The sequence below is a fragment of the Melozone crissalis genome, unplaced genomic scaffold (assembly GCF_028551555.1).
Source record: "Melozone crissalis strain CALT ecotype California unplaced genomic scaffold, PUWL_Pcris_2 ptg000014l_1, whole genome shotgun sequence".
Lineage (NCBI taxonomy): Eukaryota > Metazoa > Chordata > Aves > Passeriformes > Passerellidae > Melozone > Melozone crissalis.
In genome coordinates, this window is record NW_026535792.1 from 18,282,111 (window position 1) to 18,304,520 (window position 22,410).

Here is a 22,410-nt window from a genome sequence, read left to right on the forward strand (position 1 = left end):
CCAAGCAAAGGAAAATCTTGAAAACACTTGTTATCAGTTCCCACTGGCCCAGCTCCTGCCAGGTTTGCTGGCTGCTCAGTGAGCAGTGCCAGCTGAAAACACTCAATGTTTTCCTCAGGGTGGGATAAACAGATGCAGCTGTGGCCAGAGCGTTATCAGGGATCTCAGGCTCCAACATAAATAATCCCTGAGTGCTCCGTTAGTGGCAGAGTTGTTGTTAGGGTCACCACAGCAGGAGTCACCAGCCCGGTCCAGCTGTCCCAGGGGTGAATCTGGCTCTGCCCACGTGAACACTCCCTCGCCTCGGGGAGAGGATGGATGCTTTCCATGGGCCCTTTGGGATGTGAATCCCTGGCAATGACTCTAACCCACACCACCTGTTGGAATTTCCCAGGAAAGAGGAGCACAACTCTTCCACGTGATGTTTATTAAAAGCCACAGTGATTTGGTTGCAGTAGCCAAATCTTCCACTTTGGGGACATTTCTGCTTTTATTAGCAGAATTATTTGGGAGTGGGTGACATGAGCAAGGTGCTCCGGGTATTCAGGGGGATAATCCAGGGGAATAAGGGCAACCCGCTATGCTTTGTGAGATGCAGACATTTATAGTGTTAGTGTTGACACCTGTGCTCGGCGTTACCTGCCAGAATACTCAGAGCACATCCCACTAGATTTCCATAACTCCTCAGAGGGATATCAGCTCTGAGAACAGCACGGTGGGAGCAGCGGGGAAAGTCGGGCTGGGCCGTTCTGCGCCCCGAGAGCCGCAGGTGCGGTCACCGAACCCCTCCATCCCCGCTGCCTCCGGGCTCCGGTGCAGCGCAGTGCGCAGGCGCGAGGCTCCGCCGGGGGCCGCCATGTTGTACGGCAGGCTCCTGGTGCAGAGCAGTGCGCATGCGCGGGGCCCCGCTGGGGGCCGCCATGTTGTACGGCAAGCGCATGCCGGGGGCGGTGGGGGCGGCCCATAAAAGGGGCGGCGGGGGCACCGTGCCCCCGTACGGGGACCCGGGACGGACGGAGGGTGGGTGAGCGGGAGGAGGAGGCGGCAGCACCACCGCGGGATGGCGGAGGGCGGCGAGCGCGTTGTGAGTGGCTGCCTGCCCTGCTCCGCTACCCCCTGCCCGCTGCCGCCTCCCGGCGTCCCGCTCCCTGTGCGGTGCTCGTTCTCCGGGGCTGGCGCTCCCCGGCGCGGTCGGTCTCGGAGCAGGCTCTGCCCTGGAGATGCTGGTGGGATGCTCTCGTAGCGGGTGTTCACTCTGAAGCCTAAAGGTGTCCCAGCCCAGCCGCGCTGGTGCCGCTCCGTGCCGGCGTTCGCTGGTGCCGGCACAGCCGTGGGCTGAGCTGCGCCTCCTGTCCTCGCCGGCAGTGCCGCTGGCTCCTGCTTTTCCCTTTTCCAGCTGTGAGCCCTGGGGGTTGCTCCTGCTTTTCCCTTTTCCAGCTGTGAGCCCTGGGGGTTGCTCCTGCTTTTCTCTTTTCCAGCTGTGAGCCCTGGGGGTTGCTCCTGCTTTTCCCTTTTCCAGCTGTGAGCCTGGCACCAGCAGTAGAATGAGGGGGAGGTTGGGTGCCCCTCCCCACTTTAGGAGTATGCTAGGGTTACCTCTCCCTTAGAGAGGAACCTGCTGCTTCCAAATCCAGATTATCGAGGATTTTCTGCTGGTGGAAGATGCAGTTCTGCTGGAAGAGATGGCTGAGGAGGATGAGGAGCTCGACCTGTACAACGAGATGACTTTTGGGTTAGGTAAGACCTCGGGGGAGTCCTGGTGTTGGAGAGACCTGCCAGCACTCGGGGGGAGCAGGCACCCTGGTGGGCACTGCCAAAGCGTTCACCCGCCCTGCTGTGTGCTGCTTCCCCCTCTAAGACCGAGACTCCACAGAGGAGGATGTCCCAAAACTCCTGGTGGTACCGGAGATAAGCCCTGAGGTGGCCAAAGCACTGGTAGAGGCAACTGGAAGAGCAGCTGAGCAGCTGGAGGAGCTGGCCGAGGAGGAAGGTGGGATGGAGGCAGAGATGGAGCAGGTTAACTCTCAGCTGGAGGAAGAGGCAGAGGAGCTGGGCACTGAGGAACACGAGGAAGATCAGGAGTGCTTTGAGGAGCCCAGTGAACTGGGAGACCCAGCAGTGATGAGAGCTGTGCGGAGCAAACCCACGCTGGAGGTGATGTGTGAGCAGACAGGGGTCCTGCTGCTCCTCCTCCACCCCCACACCTGTGGGTCCTGCCCCACAGAGGGCACTGGGGCAGACAGGCAGGCCTTTAACTCCCCTTTCCTTGCAGAGCCAGGACTCAGCGGTGCTGGACAGCGGGATTGGGACTTGCTGGGAAGAGTTTGACAAGGAGGACACGGTAAAAATGTCCCCACCCATCTGGTGATGAGGCAGGGTGGCTCCTGTGGTGTCCCCTGCTCTCTCCTCCTGTTCTCTTGGCTCATGCCAGCCTCTCCCTGTTTTCCAGCTGGCGATGGATCCCACGTGGGGCTCCTGCCCTGGCAGTGTCCCTCGCCACCTCATGCTGGAGGTGGGTACATGCTGGAGCTAAGGGCTCCCCAATACTCTGGAACAAGGGACTCACAGGAATTTGGGACACCTGGGGCATCTCCAAATGGCTCTGGAGGTGCACAGATATTCTTGGGTGCAAGGCTGTGAGTGCCCACCCAAAGCAGAGCCTGGGTTTGAAGGTAAAGTTGTTGAGATTGGGGGGACTGGGACCCCCATGCTGGGTGTTCCCATGGGTCTCCAGCTGCTCCACACTACGAGGATTGGAGCACAGCTGCTCTTGGTTGAGCAGTGACCACAGGTTTTAGTGAGCTAACTATTGCTGAGGGAGCTAAACTGTTCCCAGCTGTGCCTTGTTCCCACCTGCTGCTGCCTCCACCCCACAGGATAAAGCCATCCTCCAGGTGCTGGAGAGACCTCCACCATCTCCCAACATGGCTCTCGACTTCCTTGGCTCTCCTGTGCAGAGGAGCTACGGGGGCTCTTCCCGGCTCAGAGGCCCTGACTTAAGACTGATGTCCCCCAAGCCTTTCCCCCAGTGCTTTCTCCAGCAGGTAACAGGTTTGGGGGTGCTCTTGCACCCCTTCTTTCTCTGCCTCCCCTCCTTGGAGGTGCAGCCTCGAGGACAGGCTTGTCTGACACCTCCTGTCTCCTGCTCTGTACCAGGCACCCATGATGTCTCCTCGCTCCCCGTGCTCTCCTCAGCCCTTCCCGCCTGCCTGCAGACCCCCTGCACTCTTCAGTCCCAGCCAGGTAATGTGGTGGGCTCTGAGCCACTGCCACGGCCCCACTGAGGTAGCCCTGGAGTGGCAGGGGATGGGGACAGTGGCACTGTAGCACTTTGCCAGAAGGATGGGAGCCAGAAGCCAGCACAGAGCTGTCTGACCCCTCTGGAATGCTCAGAGGGGAAGGCTCACACCCTTTATCCCCTCTCGCCTTCTCAGACAGCAGGGTTTGCACCCCCAAGCCCTTTCCAGCCTGGCTCCCCCACCGTGGGCAGCCCACCCCAGCCCCTGGGCATGCACTTCAGGCCCATGGCCTCTTCTTTGGACCCTGCTGTCTTCTTCAGCCCCTCAGCCATGGGCCAGCTGAACTTCAGGTAGCAGGAGTGGGATGTTGGGGTGGGGCTGGAGGGGTCCTACAAAGCAGCTGGGGGTGTCCCAAAACCCCCCCTGACCCCTGTCTGGTGTCCCCTGCAGCACACCCAGCCACATGACCCAGCTGCACCCCCAGCACCAGCGCATCCTGATGCAGCGGCAGGGCAGGCAGGTGCAGAGGTATGGGGGTCTTCTGGGTGCAGGGCAGGGGGGCTCTGGGTGGGCACAGTGGGCTGAGTTCTTCTCCTGTGCCAGTGTCTCCCCCAAGAAGCTGTGGTCTCGGAAGGTGGACCCTTATGCCGGGCTGATGACTTCCAAGGAGAAGGACTGGGTTGTCAAGGTGGAGATGATGCAGCTGCAGAGTGAGAATATAGATGATGACTACTACTACCAGGTGAGCTCCTGCTGGCAGCACCTGCAGCTTGTTCCCCTCAGAGTGGGGCTTTGGGAGCTGGAGAAACCCTTGAGGACTGGTGCAGGGGACTCCTGGCTTCTCCTGTTCTTACAGACCTACTACCACCGGCTGGAGCGCAAACAGGCGGAGGAGGAGCTGCTGGGCAGGCGCAACAAGCCCCCCAAGCTGGTCACGCCTTTCATCCAAAAAGTGGAGACCTATGACTCTGGTGAGGGGCTGGGGCAGTGTTGGGGGGCTGGGTGAGGAGTTCTGGGGTGTGGTGTCACCGTGTTCCTGCTGTCCCGCAGTGGTGCGCATCGCGGGGTCCCTGGGCCAGGTCACGGTGTCCACCTGCTACAGCCCTCGCCGGGCCATCGATGCTGTGCACCACGCCCTCGTGGAGGAGGAGGTAGGTGAAGGGAAGCTGGGCTGGTTGGGGCTCTGAATTGCCAGGAGTGCTGCTTTAGGAGCTGCCCTGAGCAGTGGGATGGGGCACACAGCTGGAGGAGGTACCACCTCAGCAGTGGCATTTGCGCCTGGCCAAGGGGTGGGATTGGGCTCTGGCCATGGTTTCCCCAGGGAAAAGTCACCTCTGCTCCCCAGGGAGCAGCTGGCCCAGTGCTGGGCTGGTGGCAGTGTCTGGGGATGGCTGTAACCTTTGTGCCTTCCTTTCTACCCTCCCAAAGGCTGCAGGGACCCACCGGCTGCGGGCGCTGCACAGGATCGAGAAGGTGAGCGAGTGGTGATTTGGGGAAGGGCAGCATGGTCCAGGTTTTCTGTTTTCATCCAGGGGATGTCTAGTTAGGCAGGGTCCTGGACAGCCAGTTGGTAGAAGATGTCCAAGCTTCTTCCTTACCCTGTGTCATTTCTCCAGCTCTTCCTGCAGCTGCTGGAAGTAGAGGAGGTGCAACAGAAAATGTCCCCAGGGGAGCAACAGCCCCAGAAGCAGGAGCAGAAGAGCCAAAAAGTGGAGAGTATCTACCAAGCCTTGAAAATCAGGGCTTGCAGCAGTGAAGAGTGAGTCTGTGCTGTGGGAAAGGGGAGCAGGCAGCGTGTCCTGGTCCTCGTGGATCTGAGATGGTCACTGATGAGCAGGTCGGCATCACAGGAGGATTGGGTCCTTCCTTCCATCCTGTCACTGCAGCCTGTGCTGACCCTGCCTGTGAACCTTGTCCTCCAGTGGAGCTGGTCCTTTTGGATGGACAGAGATGCTCCAGGTCCCTTGGGATTTGTGCCAATGCAGGCTTTGTTCCCAGGGAGGCAGAAGACGAATTCCTGCAACTGCTGTGTGTGCGGAAGGGTAAGAAGCTCGTGGCCCGGCTGCTGCCCCACCTGATTGGAGAGCAGAAGGAGAAGATCCTGCTGGCAATCACCTACCACCTGCCCTTCCTCATGAAGAAGGACGTGCTGGATGAGGCAAGCACCTCCAGCCAGGGCAGGGATGACCTGGGCTGTCTCCTTCCTCCTCTGTTCTTGCTGGGGGCAGCACTCTGGGCAATAAGGGGGGGCCTGCCTTGTGGGGTTAGCATGACACAGGAGCCCTTTACCATCCATAGGGAGGAGGTGGTCTCCAGGAATCAGCCACCAGCAGTCCTGGTGGCAGTGACCTCCCCTCCAAGGGCTGGGGTGGGGGTGTGGCTGTGACAGGTCAAAAGATCTCAGATTCCTGCTCTCCCCTCTGCCCTGCCCAGTCTCTCCCCCTGCTCTACAGCCCCTTGAATGAGGTGGTGGGTGAGATGACCTTCAGCAAACTCATCGAGGTCCTGCAGGAGCTCACCCGGCCTCTGCCCGAGTCTTCGGAGCTCCCCCTCACCATGGCCTTGAAGAACCAGGTACTTGGCCCTGAGCCTGAGTGTGTCCCTGGGGTGCCACTGAGTGTGTCCCTGGGGTGCCACTGCTGCAGGCTGTGACATTCCTGCTGCTCTCCTGCAGTTTGGCATCTCCTTGCTGTACTCCCTGCTGAGCCACGGAGAGAGGCTGCTGTCCTCACACGCGCCGCTGAAGCCGTGCAGAGGGGACTTCGAGGCCTGGTGAGGGACGGGGTGAGCTGGGGAGGGTTTGTCACTGCTCCCCGGGGTGCTCACCCCCTGTGCGGTCCCCAGGACGGACACGGTGTACCTGATGTCCCAGGAGCTGTCACGCCTGCCCACAGCCTCGCTGGCAGAGCCTCTCTTCCTGCCCAGCAACCTCGTCCTGCTCTTCTGCCGCTACCTGGACAAGCAGACAGTTTACCACCTGGCAGCCAAGATGGCTGAGTGAGTACTGCTGGAATGGCCCTCCTGGGGATCCCTCAGGAGCAGAGAGCACTGCGGGCTCACTGCTTCCACCCCCCTCGGAATTACGTCCAGCTGGGCTGAGCTGATCCTGCTGCCTTTGCTGCTGTTTCTTTGGGGCAGATCAGCACCCTGACACCCCAATCCCATCCTTTCCTGCAGGTGCTCCCCCCTGCCCACCGAGGCTGACATGCTCTGCTGAGCCGCGGCAGCGGGGGTGGGGTCTGCAGCCGGGAATGGGCAGGGCCCGGTGCCGCGGCTTTGGAAACGAGCACTGACCCTGGTGCAGGGCACTCTGGGTGACACGGGCAGCGGCAGGGGTGGCACCGATGTGATGCCACCCTGTCCCGGTGCCCCGGAGCACGGGGGTGGGCGGGTGTAACTTATTTTGGCCTCCCCCCTGGCAGTGGTGGGTGCTGGGTCATGGCAGGGGGCTGAGGCAGGGCACAGGGGCGCTGGGAGCACCTGGGGAGGGGGTTTTGTCTATGGCACGTTCTGTACAGTGCTTGAAATAAAATAAAAAGGTGATGAATGAGCTCCTCTGGCTCCTGGGGCAGCTTGTGTTGGATGGACAGTGGTCCCATGGGCGTTGCTGGGCAGGGAGACCCCTGGCAAAAGGCAAGGAGAAGGGAGGGATGCTCAGAGGATTGAGGAGAAGGAAAAAGGAGTGCTTGGAGAGGGAATCAGAGCACACAGGGAGGGAAATGGGCTGGAAAAGAAGGGATGTAGTGGGGAAGGTAAGTCAGAGCTTGTCCTGATAGGGAAATAGAGATTGATGCACACCTGGGGGGGTCTTAAACATATGTGGGTGGGTAATAAAGCACCTCTTGTCTCTGATGAGATCTTCCCCTTGGAAGTACCTTGAGGCATCTTCCTAAGCAATTCTGACCCCCCCAAAGCTGATCCTCACTTTTCTATCTGAGGCTGAGTGTGTGCAATGTCTGCTCCCACTGTGGGAATCTTGGTAGCTCCTGCCTGGTTTTATGGTGGAATTTCTCCTGATCCTGTGAGAGAGCTGGGACTGGGCCACCTCCACCTACCCAGAGTTCTAAACCTGACACCCAAAGCCTGGTGTGTACCCAAAAGAGGTTTGCAGCAGAAAGTTGTCTCATCCTCAGACTGCCCAAGCTCTAACCCTGAGTGGATAAAATTATTCCTTTAAAAGAGCATCCTTTAGGGGCCAAAGGGAGAATGTACAGAGAATAAGGCTGTGGGGGCTTGGGTGGGATTTATCTCCACTGCTCATCAAGGTAGCTCAGTTTCTTCTCCTTCAGAGAGTGCAGAGTCCATGGGCAGGACCTCCCAATCCTCTTGGCAGCTCCATCTCCTCCTGCTAATCCTAAAGGATGTACATGCTCCTCATGCTTTATCCTTAGGGAGTTTTCTGGCACAGCTCTGTTCATTCCTAGCCATCCTCTTCTAAAGAGTGACACTGGCAGGTTCTCCATGGGGTAAACCCCTTGTTCCAACCCCACTGAGGCAATCTGGGGAGAATTCCAGTGTGGGTCTCACCTGCCAGTGAAAGAACAGACCTTGCTGTTACAAATCCCAGGGAGAATTTCAGGCAGGAGGGAATGAGCAGCTGCTCATTGATAGCAGGAGCTGGGGAGGACACTGGCAAGTCCTTCAGATAAAGATAAGCTGTGCTCTGTTTTCTGTTTGCTCCTTGCCTGAGTGGATGAAGGATGAAAATGTGACCTGGCTGCAAATGTGTGCTACACCAAGGTCTCTAGCATGGAAGGCTGGAGATTTCTGCTGGATTTTGCTGCTCCATTACAGGAGAAAGCTGAGGGAAAAAGATGCAAAACCCATCTCTGTTACTCTCCCATAGCACCCAGTGCTTCCCACCTGCAGGAACAGACCCTCTCCATGGAGCAGCACCCAGGAATGAATCCAGCTCAGGGGTGTCTTGCAGGTCAGGGACCCCCAAATCATTCACCTGCATCTGGATGCTCTCCCTTAATCCAGGGCTGATGGAAGTTTAGGGTGTCTCACCTGCCCAGCTCCTCTTGGTGCTCTCCTGAGAGCATTGTTGGCTCCACAGCATGGTGGTGACCCATGACCATGGGCTGTCACTGTCCTGGGGGGGAATGGGGTGTGTGGGGCTCATCCTGGAGTGTTTTGGGGTGTGTGGAGCTCATCCAGGGCCCCATACCTGAAGAGGCCCCAGGATGAAGCCCATACACCTACCAAAGCCTCCCAGGACTAATTTCAGGATTAACCCCATACAATACCCAAATTCTCTGGGGTTAATCCTGAAACACCTTCAAGGAGTGTGTCTCATCCTGGGACGTCTTGGGGGTTATCTGGAGATGTCTTGTGGGAGTATGGGGTTAATCCTGGGATGTCTTGAGGTTATGGAGCTCATCCTGGGATGTTTGGTAGGTGTATGGGCTTCATCCTGGGGCAACTTTAGGGTATGGGGCTCATCCTGGGCTATTCTGGGGTTTTATAGGGCTCATCCTGGTCTCCCTCCAGGGTATGAGGCTTATCCTGGGATGGTTTTGGTGGGATAGGATTTATCTTGAGGTGCTTTGAAGGGTGTGGGTCTCTTCCTGGGATGTCTCAGTGGGGTGCAGGGTGCATTCTGGGCATTTTTAAGGTCAGAGGCTCATCCTGCAAAATCATGGTGAGTATAGGACTCATCCTGGGATAACTTAAGTGGTTTAGGGCTCATCCTGGGATGTCTTGGTGAATATATGGGGTTCATGCTGTGCAATCGTCAGGGTCTGGGACTTATCCTGGAACATCCTGGGGGCGAATATGGCTCATCCTGGGGCATCTTCAAGGTCGGTGGCTCGTCCTGCGACATCTGGAGTGGTATAGGGCTCATTCTGGGATGCCCTGGACTTTGTACGGGGTTCATGCTGGGACATCTCTAGGTTATGGGGCTAATTCAAGGCACAGGGCTCACCCTGCGATGTTTTTTGGGGAGAAGGGGCTCACCCTGGCGTGTGTTCTGGGTGATACGGGAGCACTCCCGGGCTGTGAGAGCACACGGGATCAGTGTCGGGTCCCGCTGTCCCTCAGCCGGGGCGCGGCGGGGACAGAGCGCCCTGAGCTCCCCGCGCTCCTCCTTCCGTCGCCACAATGGCATGGCCGCACCCCCGTTTCCATGGTGACGACGCGCCGCCTGCCAGCGGCGCCGCCCATTGGCTGTCGCTGTTGGCGGGGGCGGGGCGAGCAGCGCCGCTGTCCAATCCGCATCCCGCCCGCAGCCGAGGCCCCGCCCCGCGGGCTGAGGCGTGGCGGGCGCTTCCGGCGGGGCGGGCGCGGGCGGAAGCGGCGGCGATGGCGTCGGGCGGCAGCCGCGGGTCCCGCTCGCCCTCCCCGGCCGAGCGCCGCCCGCCACCTTTCCCCGAGCACCAAGGGCTGGGCGCCCCCGACAGCGACTCGGAGGGCGAGGACATCTTCACCGGCAGCGTGAGTGCGCGCCGCCCCGGGGGCGCTGCGGGGCCGGGCCCGTGTGAGAGGAGTTGCCCGGGGCATCCTCTGGGCTTGGTGAAAATTGTGCGAAAATGCCGAAATCCCCCGAGTAAAGCGCGAGGGGGCGATGCCTGCGGTGTGGTGTCCCCTCAGGGGGAGCCCGGCCGGGGCTCGGAGCGCTCCGGTGGCTGCGGGACCGAGGGAAGGGTTGTGCTCGGCCGCTCCCGTGTGCCCGGGCTGTTCCCTCTCTGATCCTGCAGCAATTCTGCCCAAGGTCGGGCTGGGTGGAGCTGGGAGCAGCCTGCTCTGCTGGAAGGTGTTGTACCCATGGCAGCTGCTGGAGCAATGTGGGGTTCGGGGTCCCTCAGGGGCAGCCACAGCTCAGCCCCTTCGCCGTGAGGCTTCCCTGGGGGAAAGGCTCCGTCTGCCTTCCCCACATCATCAGCTTTGCTCCCCTCCACACCCACAGGGTGCTGCCGTGGTGCCTTCAGTCTGGGATTGAGCCTGGTGAGGGGACAGGAGCCATCCAGTGTCCCCTGCTCGCCAGGGCTCTGTGCTGGGGCGTTGACGTGCCACCAAATATTCCAAAACCCTCCTGGGCTGCAGGAGGGATTTGGAGCCTTTGGTGGCACTGGTTCAGCAAACCAGGGGCTGCTGCGCAAATCCCTGCTGAAGGGAGAGGTGTGAAGAGTGTCAGCAGCTTTCCTCGTTTCCAGCAGTCTCCTGTGCAGCAAATCCAGGTTGCTGAAGGCTCCTGCTGGCATTTCCCAGGTTTGCTCCAGGCTGGGACCAGCAGGCAGGAGGGGAGCTAAAACTGACTGGTGCTTTCCCAGTCTGCTGAATTTCCCCAGTCAGCCTCTGGTCCTTGGGATCAGCGTCTCCCATGGAGCAGGGATCTCAGCTAGAGGGGCCCCAGAAGCCCTTCCTGGAGGCTGGAACGCTGTGGGGGTGATTCCCTGAGCTCTGGGAGCCTCTGCCCACCTCACCCAGGCTTTTTGCAGTCTGCCAGGTCCAGCTGGAGGCGCAGGAGGAGTTGGTGTCTGTGGCAGGAAGTTCTCCAGGAACGTTCTGCAGTTTTCCAGCCCAGGGAGGCCTCGAGCAGGAGATTGTGGCCATGACCAGATGAACCTGCTGGGAATGGCCTGGCCAAGCTTCTCCTGCCCCTGCCACAAAGCCCTGGGGCAGCTCCTGCCTGCTGTCTGTGAGCTGTGCAGCAGGGAAAAGGGAGATTTGGGGCAATGTGGATGGACTGTGACCTTGTGAGGGTGGAACCCCCACTGCTCTGGGCAGAACAGCAGCCGGGTTTGTTTGCAGACCTGGGAAAGTCCAGCCCTGGGCCTTGCAGGAAGAAGGTGCTGTTACCTGTGGCAGGCACCAGGCCATGGAGATGGTCTGGAACTTCCCAGGAGCTTCCTTTGGTGAGGAACTGGAGGGTGTGGGAGGTGGATGGATGGTCTGTGGCCCACCAGGAGGGGTGAGCACAGGGTGCTGTGGGATTTCATGGGAATCACAATCCCAGTGCTGGCAGGGGAGGCTGCTGAGCCCAGCAGCTTATCAGTGTTTGTGGAAGCCTGTTCTTGTGACCTGGTGCCTTTGCTTGGCTGTGCCCTTGAACGTTAGGCAAACACTCTGTGGGCAGCAGGGGAGGCAGATCAGCCTGGCTGCTGTTCAGGAGGCTCAGCAGCACCTGGGAACCAGCAGGGCAGGGTTTGGGTCAGACCTGAGCAGGAGCAGAGCTGGACCTGCCCTGTGTGTTGGCAGAGTTGGATCCCTGTGCGAGCACAGCCTGTTCTGGGCTGCCCCCGAGGATCAGCCCTTCCCAAGGAGCTCTGTTTCCCTGTGGTGAGGGTCAGCCTGGCACAGGGGCATGCTGGGGTGCTGAATCCAGCCCAGACATGGCTGGTGTCCTCTATGGGCTGATCTAAGCAGGCCACAGCTCCTCTGCAGCAGCAGATGGAGAAGTGGGAGCAGGGCGTGGTGCTCTCATGTCTGAGGAACTGAGGAACTAAATTTAAGGCAAGCTGGGAAGCAGTTACAGTAAAAACCACTTTGTCCATGCACAGTGGGCTTCTTTATGAGCCTGAATGTTTCCTGGGGGAGCAGAGGAGCTGTGTGAGCCCTTTCCTCATGGGTCACCACTGGCACCAGGCCTCTTGTTGGCTCGGACACCAGTCTGGAGGGATGTTTGACATGGAGGGCTCTGCTCCCCATCTCCATCACTAACACACACAGCTCCTGCCTTTATCTGCTGTGACCCAAGCTGGGAGCAGTCCCTCCTCTAGGAAAACATCCTAAAATACAGCAGCTCTTGCCATCAAGTGAGAGTTTTGATGGCTGTTTTGTTTTTAGCACCTTAAAGAAAAGCTGCCTCAGCACAGCCTCACTCCTTCAGGAGTGATGTGATCCCATGGCACTGCCCTGCTGGAGAGAGTGCCAAGGAGTCTCTGATAGAGCTCCATTACTGCCCATCAATGACCTGTTCTGGTCTCTGCTGGGACCTGCAGAGCAGCACTGGCTGTCCCCTTCTTCCTTGGGATATCTGCCTGCCTGCAAAATGAGGGATGGTGTGGGATGCAGGCATCCATAACAGGAATGCTGGAGCAGCTCTCTCTTCTGCTGGGGAGGACTGGTTGGCATGAAAGCTCTCAGCTGGGCCGTCCCCTTGTCCCCAAGCCTATCCCAGCAGCCAGCATGGTCCTTTCTGGGTGGAGAGTGGCTCCAGAGTTTGGTGTGACACTTGTTGTCCTTAAGAATGGCAGAAAGGGTGAGGCTGAAGGGCACAGGGTGGTGGGCAGGAGGGTGACACGTTTTCTCATCCATCCCTCAGTGTGTGACCTGCCTTTGACCTTTTAATCTTCTCACAGAGCAACTCCCCAGCCCTGAAAGAGGAACCTCCTCTCCCTGTGAGCAGCTCCTCCCAAGAGAACGGAGTTCATGTGGAGCAGGATGACCAGGACCTGTTTGCAGGTGAGTCTGGGTGTGCTGGAGTGATAGTCCTGAAATCCCCATAACCAAAAGCAGATCATCAATCCTTATCTCAGACACATGTTTGAGTCCACTTGCTCTGGTGTTGTGTTCAGGTAGGTTGGAGCAGCCCCTGCCACAGGAGAAACTGTTTGGGAGCTGAGGAGGAATAAAATGAGATTTTTGTTGCCTTAAGCCCTGAGGTGATGAGTGTCTCCTCAGAGTTTTTCTTCTCCACCTTCTCCTGGCTCCAAGCCAGTGGAAGAAGCATTTCTAGTAGAGACCTGGCTGTTCCCAAGGGACAGGAAACACAAACCCCCTCAGAAGGGGAAAGTGAGGAGAGTCAGACATCCCCTAGCACTGGCATGATGGGCTGAGAGTCAGTTCTGGATAATTCTGCTAAGAGGTGGGGGTTTTAACATGTCCCAGGTGGAGAGGTGGCCTGGGGAGGAGCCTTCAAGCAGCTCCTCACACACACAGCAAGGAGGTGATCAGTGAGAGGTGATGCCTGGCTCCTTCTGGAACAAGAACTTCCTTGGATTGCCATGCTGCTCTCCAGCAGGAGTGTTCAAATGCTCTTTCTGCAGTGACATTGCTTCGTTGTGCTCTTCCAGTGCTTACAGGTGTTCTCCCCATGGATTTCTTTGCTAATTAAGGCTGTTGTTACCTCCTGGATCCCACAAATCAGAGAATATTGCAATTGCCTTTTCAGAACCTCAAGAGAGAGGCTGACCCTTGCAAACTTCTTTTGGCAGATGCCACCGTGGAGCTGTCCCTTGACAACACTCAGAACAACCAGAAGAAGGAGGTGGCCAAACCCTCCAGTCCTGTGCCCTCATTAGATGTAGCAGCAAGTTCTTCTAGAAACCTTTCAAAGAGCTATGAGGAGGTGAGAATTCCAAACTGGCTTTGGCAGGGACCTCTCTGTGTTCTCAGTTGTAAACATGAATCTTAAATGATGTCATTAATATGTAATTGCTGTATTGAATGCCTTGATTTGTGTCTCAGGCCATCAGTGTGGGACTGATGCCACTGCAGTGGGGCTCAGCTCAGCCTGGTGGCATTCCTGCTCCTGTGGAGGTCCAGATTCCTTCCAGAGCTGTCACAGTGCTGGGTCTGCTCCTGGGGGTCCCAGATTCTTCTTGGGGCTGAGCACTTTGTGCATCAGTCTGGGCAGAGAGTGGGGTGGGAACAACGAGCCCAGCGTGGTATCCTTGCCTGGACACAACCAGGAGGAGCTGGAATGGTTTATAGGACAGTCCTGGCCAGACTGAGGTGCTAGAGCTGCCTGCAGGGGGACAAGCTCACCATGATGCTCTGGGGTGGGTTAAACCCTGGTTTCCTGTTTTCACTTGCTGTCCCTTTGTGCTTTCTCCAAACAGCTGGAGGAGGAGGAGCAGGAGGACAAATTTGACCTGACTGTGGGAGTGAGTGACCCAGAGAAAGTTGGTGAGTACAATCCTGTAGGGAAAAGGGCTGGGGGAGCCAGGCTGGGCCTTGCAGCTCCTGCCTCTAAGCACAAACCTGAGCCTTGAATAACATTTCCAAGGCTTCCTCTGGCATCTTAAAGAAATGATGCTGCACAAAGCCCAGGGTGAGAATGAGCCAGGCAGGGTTAGGTTCTGGAAAGCCCAGAGCCAGGTTTTTGGGACTGTGGTGACCAGCTTGGCATGACCTCCAGGCAGCACTGCCCTGTGTGCAGCTGGCATGGGGTAAGCAAAATTCCCTTAACCTGAAACTGAGGGCATTGCTCCATGCTCTGGCACATTCCCTGGAAGCTGGGCTTGCCAGGGATACAACTCTGGCTTCAAAATGAGAAGCAAGAGGGTTTCTGTCTGTTGAAAGAGGGGTCAGAGTGTCACGACCTGCCATGTGGAAGTTCTGGGGTGCAGAAAACCCATGGGGACATCAGATCCCAGGCAGCAGAGCAGCCCCACGAGTGTTCCCCCTGCATGGCCTGTGATCCCTGGAGCTGGGAGGTGTCAATCAGATGTATCCTAAGGGCAGCACTGGAGCTCAGAGGGTGCCCTTCAGATGAACTGCCAGGTGAACAAGGGGATTTCTGTGTGAGCTGGAGCAAACTGCCTGCGGTGTTCCAGGACCCAGCCCCATCCAGGCTGCCTTGCATCCCCTGAATGGACTGCTTCATGTGCCCCACAGCCCCTGAATTGTTGGGTGTGAGCAGATGTGTGGAGCCAGCCCAGAGGCTGCTGGCACAACAAGTGCCCAATTGTCAGAGCTGGCTCTGTAGGAAGTGTGGGGAGGCAGAAGCAGGTTGGGAAGTGGCTGCTGGGCAGGAGTCCAGGGCCATGCAGCAGGATGCTGCCTCTGGTTCTGCAGGAAGATCCAGGGCTCCATCAGACCTGAAATCAGGATCACTGAGGCAGGAAAAGGTCAGGAGCCTTGTGCTTTGTGCTCAGGGAATAGTGGAAAGTGCTGTGCTGTGATCCCAACATGTGACAGTGTTCACAGGGTTCTTGGAATGAGGGAAGAGACAAAGATCTGACTCCATGTTTCAGAAGGCTGATTTATTATTTTGTGATATATATTACATTAAAACTATACTAAAAGAATAGAAGAAAAGGTTTCATCAGAAGGCTGGCTGAGAATAGAAGAGAATGATAACAAAGGTTTGTGGCTCAGCTCTCTGTCCGAGCCAGCTGACTGTGATTGGCCATCAATTAGAAACAACCACATGAGACCAATCACAGATGCACCTGTTGCATTCCACAGCAGCAGATAATCAATGTTTGCATTTTGTTCTTGAGGCCTCTCAGCTTCTCAGGAGGAAAAATCCTAAGGAAAGGATTTTCCATAAATGTTGTCTGCAACACCAACACCTCCTTTCTGTTTTCCTTAGGGGATGGCATGAATGCCTACGTAGCCTACAAAGTGTCAACACAGGTATGTCTGACCCCTCTGTGTCTGATTTTCCATTATGTTTCCATGCTTAAAGGCAGCTGGACTGTGTGTCCTCAGCCAAGCCAGCAGTGACCTAAATAAACAGGAGGCCTGAATGCCTTGTTCTGTGGATTCAGGAGTTATAATCCACAAAGGATGAGCCCAGCAGAGGAATAGGGTTGGAATCTGTTTGAAAGGAGACTGGCTTTATTTTCACAGCCGGTTCCCTCTTTGCAGCCTTGGCTGAGAGGGATGCTCAGCATTGCAGGGAGCAGCAGGAATGACATCCATTGGGAGAGTCCCTGAGCCCAGGGCTGCTGCTGAGGGTTCTGTGCCAGTGGCAGCAGCAGACTGAGCTGACCTGAGCTCAGCACTCTCTGCAGAGCTGCTGCTGTAGTTGCATTCACATCAGCACCTATTCCCCTCAGTTTCCATGAGAAATGCAGCTGCTGGAATGCTTTGGAGTCTGGCTCTGGGCTCTGGAAAGTATCTCCAGCTGCCTGTACCATGGCTGCTGGGCTACAGGCAACCTGTGGTCTGAAGAAGAGACAAGAGGATTTGTTATCCTTAATTCCTGCCCTGCAAACTCAGTCCAAAGCACTGGTGGGTCTGGGTGGCCTGAGGGGTGTGTCCCTGTTCCCGTGTGGAGCAGGGATGATGGGATTAGGCAATGGGCAGAGCTTACTAAGCAGCCCACGGCTGCAGGAACAGCTGTTTGTTATTTAATGCCATTAATTCTGCTGCTGGCTCCAGGGAGAACCCAGTTGGGAGAGAAACAATGGAAAACCTGGCCAAAACTTGCTCTGCTCACATCTTGCAGAGCTGGTGCTGTCCCTCTCCACCCCAGAGGTGCCAGCAGGGCCAGGCTTTCCTGGGGGAGTGTGACCCACGTGCCATGTGTTCCCCAGACCAGCATGCCCATGTTCAGGAGCAAGCAGTTCTCGGTGAAGAGGAGGTTCAGTGACTTCCTGGGGCTCTATGAGAAGCTGTCAGAGAAGCACGCCCAGAACGGCTTCATCGTCCCTCCGCCGCCCGAGAAGAGCCTCATCGGTGAGTCAGGACTGCCCTGCACCAGGGCTGCCCCTCCACAGCTCCCCTGAGCCCTTCTGAGGGAGCTCTGGGCCCAGGGACTGCCCTGCAGCAGCCTCAGAGCTGGCAGGGAAATTAATCTGGGTTCCGTGGCACACACAAAGCTCTGGCCCCATACCTGGAGCTCTGCACTTAAATCCTTGATAGAGTTCACAGGTGCCTCCCCACCTGCTTGATGAAGAGTAAAACCTCACTGAATTGCTGTTCACTTGAGTTCAGCCCACTGCCTTGCCTCTTTCCTGCAAGTCAGTTCCTTGGGTGTGAGCCGATTTCAAATTTCCAAAGTCCCGTTCCTGTTGTAAGATTCCTCTCCTCCACTGTCACCCTGGTAGTCTGTAATAAACCACTTTCCCTTGTAATAAACCACTTTACCTCGTGTGTAGAGTTTGGAGCAGCTCATTAACCACATCTTCCCTCTGTGCTAGGCATGACCAAAGTGAAAGTTGGGAAAGAAGATTCCTCCTCTGCAGAGTTCCTAGAAAAACGTCGGGCTGCTCTAGAGAGGTATGACCCCCTCAGCTATCCCTGGACTGCTGAGGGACCTCAGAGAGGTTTGCTCTTCATGGTGGCACCTCCAAATTCCCCAGGGAGACAGGAGAGCTGCTGGGTGAATTAGAGCAGCTGCTGGCTCTGATTTCCAGCCCCCCAGCTGCTGTTCTGGAGTAAATACCGAGCTGTGATAGACAGATTTAAAATCAGAAACTGGATTTGCACAGCCAGAGTAACTCCTGGAGTTGTTCTCCCACAGGTACCTACGGAGGGTGGTCAGCCATCCAACCATGCTGCAGGACCCGGATGTCAGGGAGTTCCTGGAGAAGGAGGAGGTCAGTAGGGTGGAGTGAGGAACCCTTGGGAGTGCTGAAGGAAATGGTCCTTGAGCAGTTAATGAGGCAGGGTCCCCCAAAACTCAGTGGGGAGTGGGAGCTGCTGCTGGCACCAGGTGCCCACCAAAGCTGCTGAACCATCCCCTCAGCTGGGAGAAAACAAACACAAGGGCAGGGAGAGATCACTCAGCAGGTGCCTCATGGGCAAAACAGAATCATCAGAACCACTTAATATAATGGCTGCCAGATGAAGAAGGTGAAAGAACTACAATGCCTTTGTAAGTAACATTATTTACTATGGTCAGACAAGCATTTTATTCAACTTTATTATGACAGGGTTTTTTTTGGAACAATTGACTAACCCTCACCTTTGAAGGTTGAGTAAATTCCTTTTTATTGTCTATATATTTATTTTGACATCAGAATAGGTTCTGTTATACAAATGTTCTCAAGGCAGATGTGATATTTAAGTGCATAAATAGGTAAGGACAACACTGGAAAAGGAGGGAACAGGGCAGAAGCTCCTGCAGTGAGTCAATTCCAGAGTAACACAAATTGAAGACGTTACAAGAAATATACCAACACAGTTTAAAGCTTCCAGCTTGGGCTGGAAGGGATTTAAAAAGCCCAGCTCATTCCACCCCCTGCCATGGGCAGGAGCACCTGCTGCTATCCCAGCTTGCTCCAAGCCTCATCCACTGTCCTTGGACACTTCCAGGGGTGGGGCAGCCACAGCTTCTCTGGGAAACCAGAGCCTCATCACCCTCACAGGGAAGAATTTCTTCCCAATATCCCATCTGTCCCTGCCCTCTGGCAGTGGAAACTCATTTCCTTCCTCTTGTCCTGTCACTCCATCCCTTGTTCCCAGTCCCTCCCCGGCTCTCCTAGAGCCCCTTTAGACACTTGGGGGCTCTGAGCTCTCCCTGGAGCTTTCTCCTCTCCAGGTGAACAGCCCCAGCTCTCCCAGCTCCCTCCATCTCCTATGGCAAAGCAAACTTTTCCATTCCTTTCCAGCTCCCAAGAGCAGTAGGAACCCAGACCCTGAGTGGAGCAGGAATAATGAAGATGTTCAACAAAGCCACGGATGCAGTCAGTAAAATGACCATCAAGATGAACGAATCGGACATGGTGAGTGTGGGGCACCTCTGGGCATCCCTGTCCTCACTCAGAGCTGTGTGCCCTTCCCAGCTCCAGCTCTGGGTGCAGGGAAAGCCCCCCCTGTGGGAATCAGCCCTGCATTTGCCCATTGCAGTGGTTTGAGGAGAAGCTGCAGGAGGTGGAGTGCGAGGACCAGCGGCTGCGGAAGCTGCACGCGGTGGTGGAGACGCTGGTGAACCACCGCAAAGGTGACACGGGGACACACCTGGGCTGGGCCTGGAGAGGGTCACCATTGTCCCACGGACACTCCCAAGGAGCTGGGACAGTGCTGTAAAGGACTCTCTGTCCCTTCCTCCTGGGAGACCAGAAATGGTCACCCCAGTTCTTGTGTGCAGCTGTACAAGCTCGGGATGGCAGCATGGAAGGGAACCGGGGTCCTGTGGGATCACAGAATCCCAGGGTGGCTTGGGGGCTAAAGGAACCTTAAAGTCCATCTTGTTCCACCCCCTGCCATGGGCAGGGACACCTTCCACTGTCCCAGGTTGCTGCAAGCCCTGTCCAGCCTGGCCTTGGGCACTGCCAGGGATGGGGCAGCCGCAGCTGCTCTGGGCACCCTGTGCCAGGGCCTCAGTTCCCTTGCAGGGAAGAATTTTTCCCCAGTATCCCATCCATCCCTGCCCTCTGGCAGTGGGAGCCATTCCCTGTGTCCTGTCCCTCCATCCCTTGTCCCCAGTCCCTCTCCAGCTCTCCTGGAGCCCCTTCAGGCCCTGCCAGGGGCTCTGAGCTCTCCCTGGAGCCTTCTCCTCTGCAGGCTGATCAACCCTAACTCCCTCAGCCTGTCCTCACGGGCCTGAATGCTGCTGCAGCAAACCTGAGCAGAGCTGACCTCTGGGAGTGGGGATGTTTCCCTTCCTCTGCATTTTTCACTGACTTCTGCAAAGCTGTGCCTGTCCTTGGGCTCAGCTGCTTCCCTTTTCCTTCCCTTTCCTGCTTCCCTTTTCCTCATGGCTGGGAGCTGCTGGCCCTCCCTGCTGGTATCTCCTGGAGCTGTGGGGATGCAGCTCCAAGGGCTGAACCTTCTGCTGGGGAGCTCCTGGTGCAGCCAGGCCCTTCTCCTGACCCCCATCCCGTTCCCCAGAGCTGGCGTTGAACACAGCCCAGTTTGCCAAGAGCCTGGCCATGCTGGGGAGCTCAGAGGACAACACAGCCCTGTCCAGGGCCCTGTCCCAGCTGGCTGAGGTGGAGGAGAAGATCGAGCAGCTGCACCATGAACAGGCTAACAATGATTTCTTCCTTCTGGCCGAGCTCCTGGGGGATTACATCCGCCTGCTCTCGGTTGTGAAGGTGAGGATTCCTTTGCTCCTGCTCTTTGTGCCCATTGTAGGCTCAGGGATGCCAGGAGGTGTTCCAAACTCAAGCACAGGGCAGAGCAGAGGGTGTGCAGGGCATGGCCTCCTCAGGCAGAGGGAAGCCTTGCTGGTTGGGCAGGAGTGCCCTGGGTGGGTTGGAAGATGGTTGTGGGTCAGGCCTGGCTGTGCTGCTCTTCTCCAGAGGGGATGTGGAGCGAGCTCAGGGCTTGTGGGTGACCCCAGCCCTTCCAGAGGTGAAGGCTGAAGCTGTGAGCTGCTAACCTGTGATACAGGGGGTGAAAACTGACCTGCCAAGTGCCTGCTGTGGCCAGGCCTGAGTGCTCCTGAACCTGGGCATCAAATCCACACAGCCCAGCTGGTGCACTGGGAAGAGCAATCCCATGGGAGGAGCAAGTCCAGCAGGCTGACCCCTTCCTGCCCCAAAGGCCAGACCACCATATCCTGGGCCCACTGCTCCATACAGGAGCTGTAGATGCTCCAGGGCAGGACCCAATCTGTGTTGTGGCTCAGCTTTGGTCCAGGAGCTCCAGTGTCCCCTTGTCAGGAGAGCTGTGCCCCTCCTTCCCCCCAGGGAGCCTTTGACCAGCGCATGAGGACCTGGCAGCGGTGGCAGGATGCCCAGACCATGCTCCAGAAGAAGAGGGAGATGGAGGCCAGGCTGCTGTGGGCAAACAAACCCGACAAGCTGCAGCAGGCCAAGGATGAGATCTCGGAGGTAGGGAACTGCTGGTTCGGTGCGGTCTGCTCTGCTCCTGCCCTCCCTGCTGCAGTGGGGAAGGATCTCCTGGGCTGGGGAAGGATCTCCTGGGCTGGGGGGCCCCTCCTGAGCAGGAGGGAGAGGTGTTTGTGGCCAGGTTACACCAAGGACCAAGCCCGCCTTGAGTGAGGCTGCTGGTGCCTCCTGTGACCTCCACGCCAAGGCGGTGCCAAGGGCTGAGCTCTGCTCCAGCAGCCCCTCTCACAGGCACAGTGGTGGCTCCAAACCCCCATGGAGAGGGGGCAGGGGCTCCTTTTCCCGTGCCCACGGTGCCCTTGCTGTCCCTGCAGTGGGAGTCGCGGGTGACGCAGTACGAGCGGGACTTTGAGCGCATTTCTGCCGTCATCCGCAAGGAGGTGATCCGCTTCGAGGTACGTGGGGCAGCCCCTGGCACTGACCCGGGCTCCTGCCCCTCCTCCTGCCACAGCAGCATCCCTGAATCCCAGCATGTGTGAGCTGGGCTGTTGCTGAGGGGGCTTCCCCACAGGGAACCTTAAAATGGAGCTGGGTGGGCCAAGATCCTCTGTGTCCCTCCCATGTGCTGCTCTCCTCACGGGCCCCAGGAGGAACAGCAAAATCCTGCTGGCTTCTCCTTCCCCCTCCCACACTCTGGAGGGTTTTGGTGGCTGCTCCAGCCTCATGGCCATCTCTTGCAGAAAGAGAAATCTAAGGACTTCAGAAATCATGTCACGAAATACCTTGAGACGTTGTTGAACTCTCAGCAGCAGGTGAGTGCTCCCTGATGTGGGTTTATGTCCAAGTTCAGGCCGTGCTTGTGAATCTCTCAAGCATGACCCATCCTCAAGGCTCCTGACTCTCTCCCTCTCCTCCCTGCAGCTGGTGAAGTACTGGGAAGCGTTCCTGCCCGAAGCCAAGGCCATTTCTTAATTGGACTGAGCAAACAAACCTGAATTTTGCCTTTTTTTTTTTTTTTTTATATACACTATACCTCCTCCTCTTTTCCACGTGAGCGACCCCTCGTTCCACATGCTGGAGCTGGTAGAGGTGTCACCCCCAGAAGAACAGCTTGTGAGCCAGTAACTCTTCTAACTGTATATTTTTCATTTAGCAACATATATTTTCTTACTGAAGAGAAACTAGTTTCCTGCTTCCAGACCAGACCCGCAGCCAGGGGGTTAATGAGATCTGGCAAATATCTATTTTTCAGGCTGGGTTTTAAGGCTCTAATGAATTATCTTACTCCTGCAGTGCCATTAAAGTTCTGTAATAAAACTTCTATCAGGGCAAACAGGCTCTGGGTGTTCGGGGTGGGATGGGGAGGGGTAAGGGTGCATCCCTGGAGGCAGCAGAGCCTCCCCCGTGTTGTGACGGGACAGAGGTGACCTTGGACTGCTCTGGCCACCTGTCCCCGCTCTTGATTAGGCTTTGGCTCTCTGCCTTTCCTCCGGTGGGAGCCGTTTTTAGGATCTGAGCTCAGCGGGGCTCTGTGGCGATCCCACTCTGTGGCATTCCCCAGGAATCAATCCACGCTGGAGCTCTCAGGGCTGCGGTGCTCCTGCCCCCCTCCCTTACCCGGGATCGCTCCTTCCCCCCTCCCGGCCTCGCGTGTGCGCTTTATCAAAACCGATACCCGCTCAAAAAGCGAAAAGGCAGCTCGGGCTGACTTCCCTCTTTCCTTTCCCCTTATCCCTGGAGCCGGCTCCCTGCGGCTCCCTCAGTGAGCGCTCCGGGCCCGCCGCATCCCCCCGGGCTGCCCGGGGCCCTGA

General features: G+C 57.1%; 2 protein-coding genes across 2 annotated transcripts; both read left to right on the forward strand.

The window, feature by feature from the left end:
- Nucleotides 1-1,047: 1,047 nt before the first annotated feature.
- On the forward strand, nucleotides 1,048-6,456 carry PATL2 (PAT1 homolog 2). The gene is made up of 19 exons (XM_054272901.1): nucleotides 1,048-1,084; nucleotides 1,635-1,737; nucleotides 1,859-2,154; nucleotides 2,273-2,341; nucleotides 2,450-2,512; nucleotides 2,877-3,044; nucleotides 3,157-3,243; nucleotides 3,435-3,589; nucleotides 3,690-3,767; nucleotides 3,843-3,981; nucleotides 4,096-4,210; nucleotides 4,290-4,394; nucleotides 4,675-4,712; nucleotides 4,856-4,998; nucleotides 5,238-5,397; nucleotides 5,673-5,813; nucleotides 5,914-6,011; nucleotides 6,084-6,236; nucleotides 6,417-6,456. The coding sequence occupies exons 1-19, from the start codon at nucleotides 1,061-1,063 to the stop codon at nucleotides 6,454-6,456; spliced, it is 2,175 nt and encodes a 724-aa protein (XP_054128876.1). The 5' UTR covers nucleotides 1,048-1,060.
- A 3,083-nt stretch (nucleotides 6,457-9,539) lies between these two features.
- On the forward strand, nucleotides 9,540-21,932 carry SNX1 (sorting nexin 1). Its single transcript, XM_054272603.1, has 15 exons — nucleotides 9,540-9,677; nucleotides 12,545-12,647; nucleotides 13,400-13,533; nucleotides 14,027-14,093; nucleotides 15,505-15,548; nucleotides 16,454-16,595; nucleotides 17,060-17,138; nucleotides 17,383-17,458; nucleotides 18,473-18,586; nucleotides 18,711-18,804; nucleotides 19,695-19,900; nucleotides 20,498-20,641; nucleotides 20,974-21,054; nucleotides 21,340-21,411; nucleotides 21,521-21,932. Exons 1-15 carry the CDS (start codon nucleotides 9,546-9,548, stop codon nucleotides 21,569-21,571), a joined length of 1,539 nt encoding a protein of 512 aa, XP_054128578.1. The 5' UTR covers nucleotides 9,540-9,545; the 3' UTR covers nucleotides 21,572-21,932.
- Nucleotides 21,933-22,410: the final 478 nt, after the last annotated feature.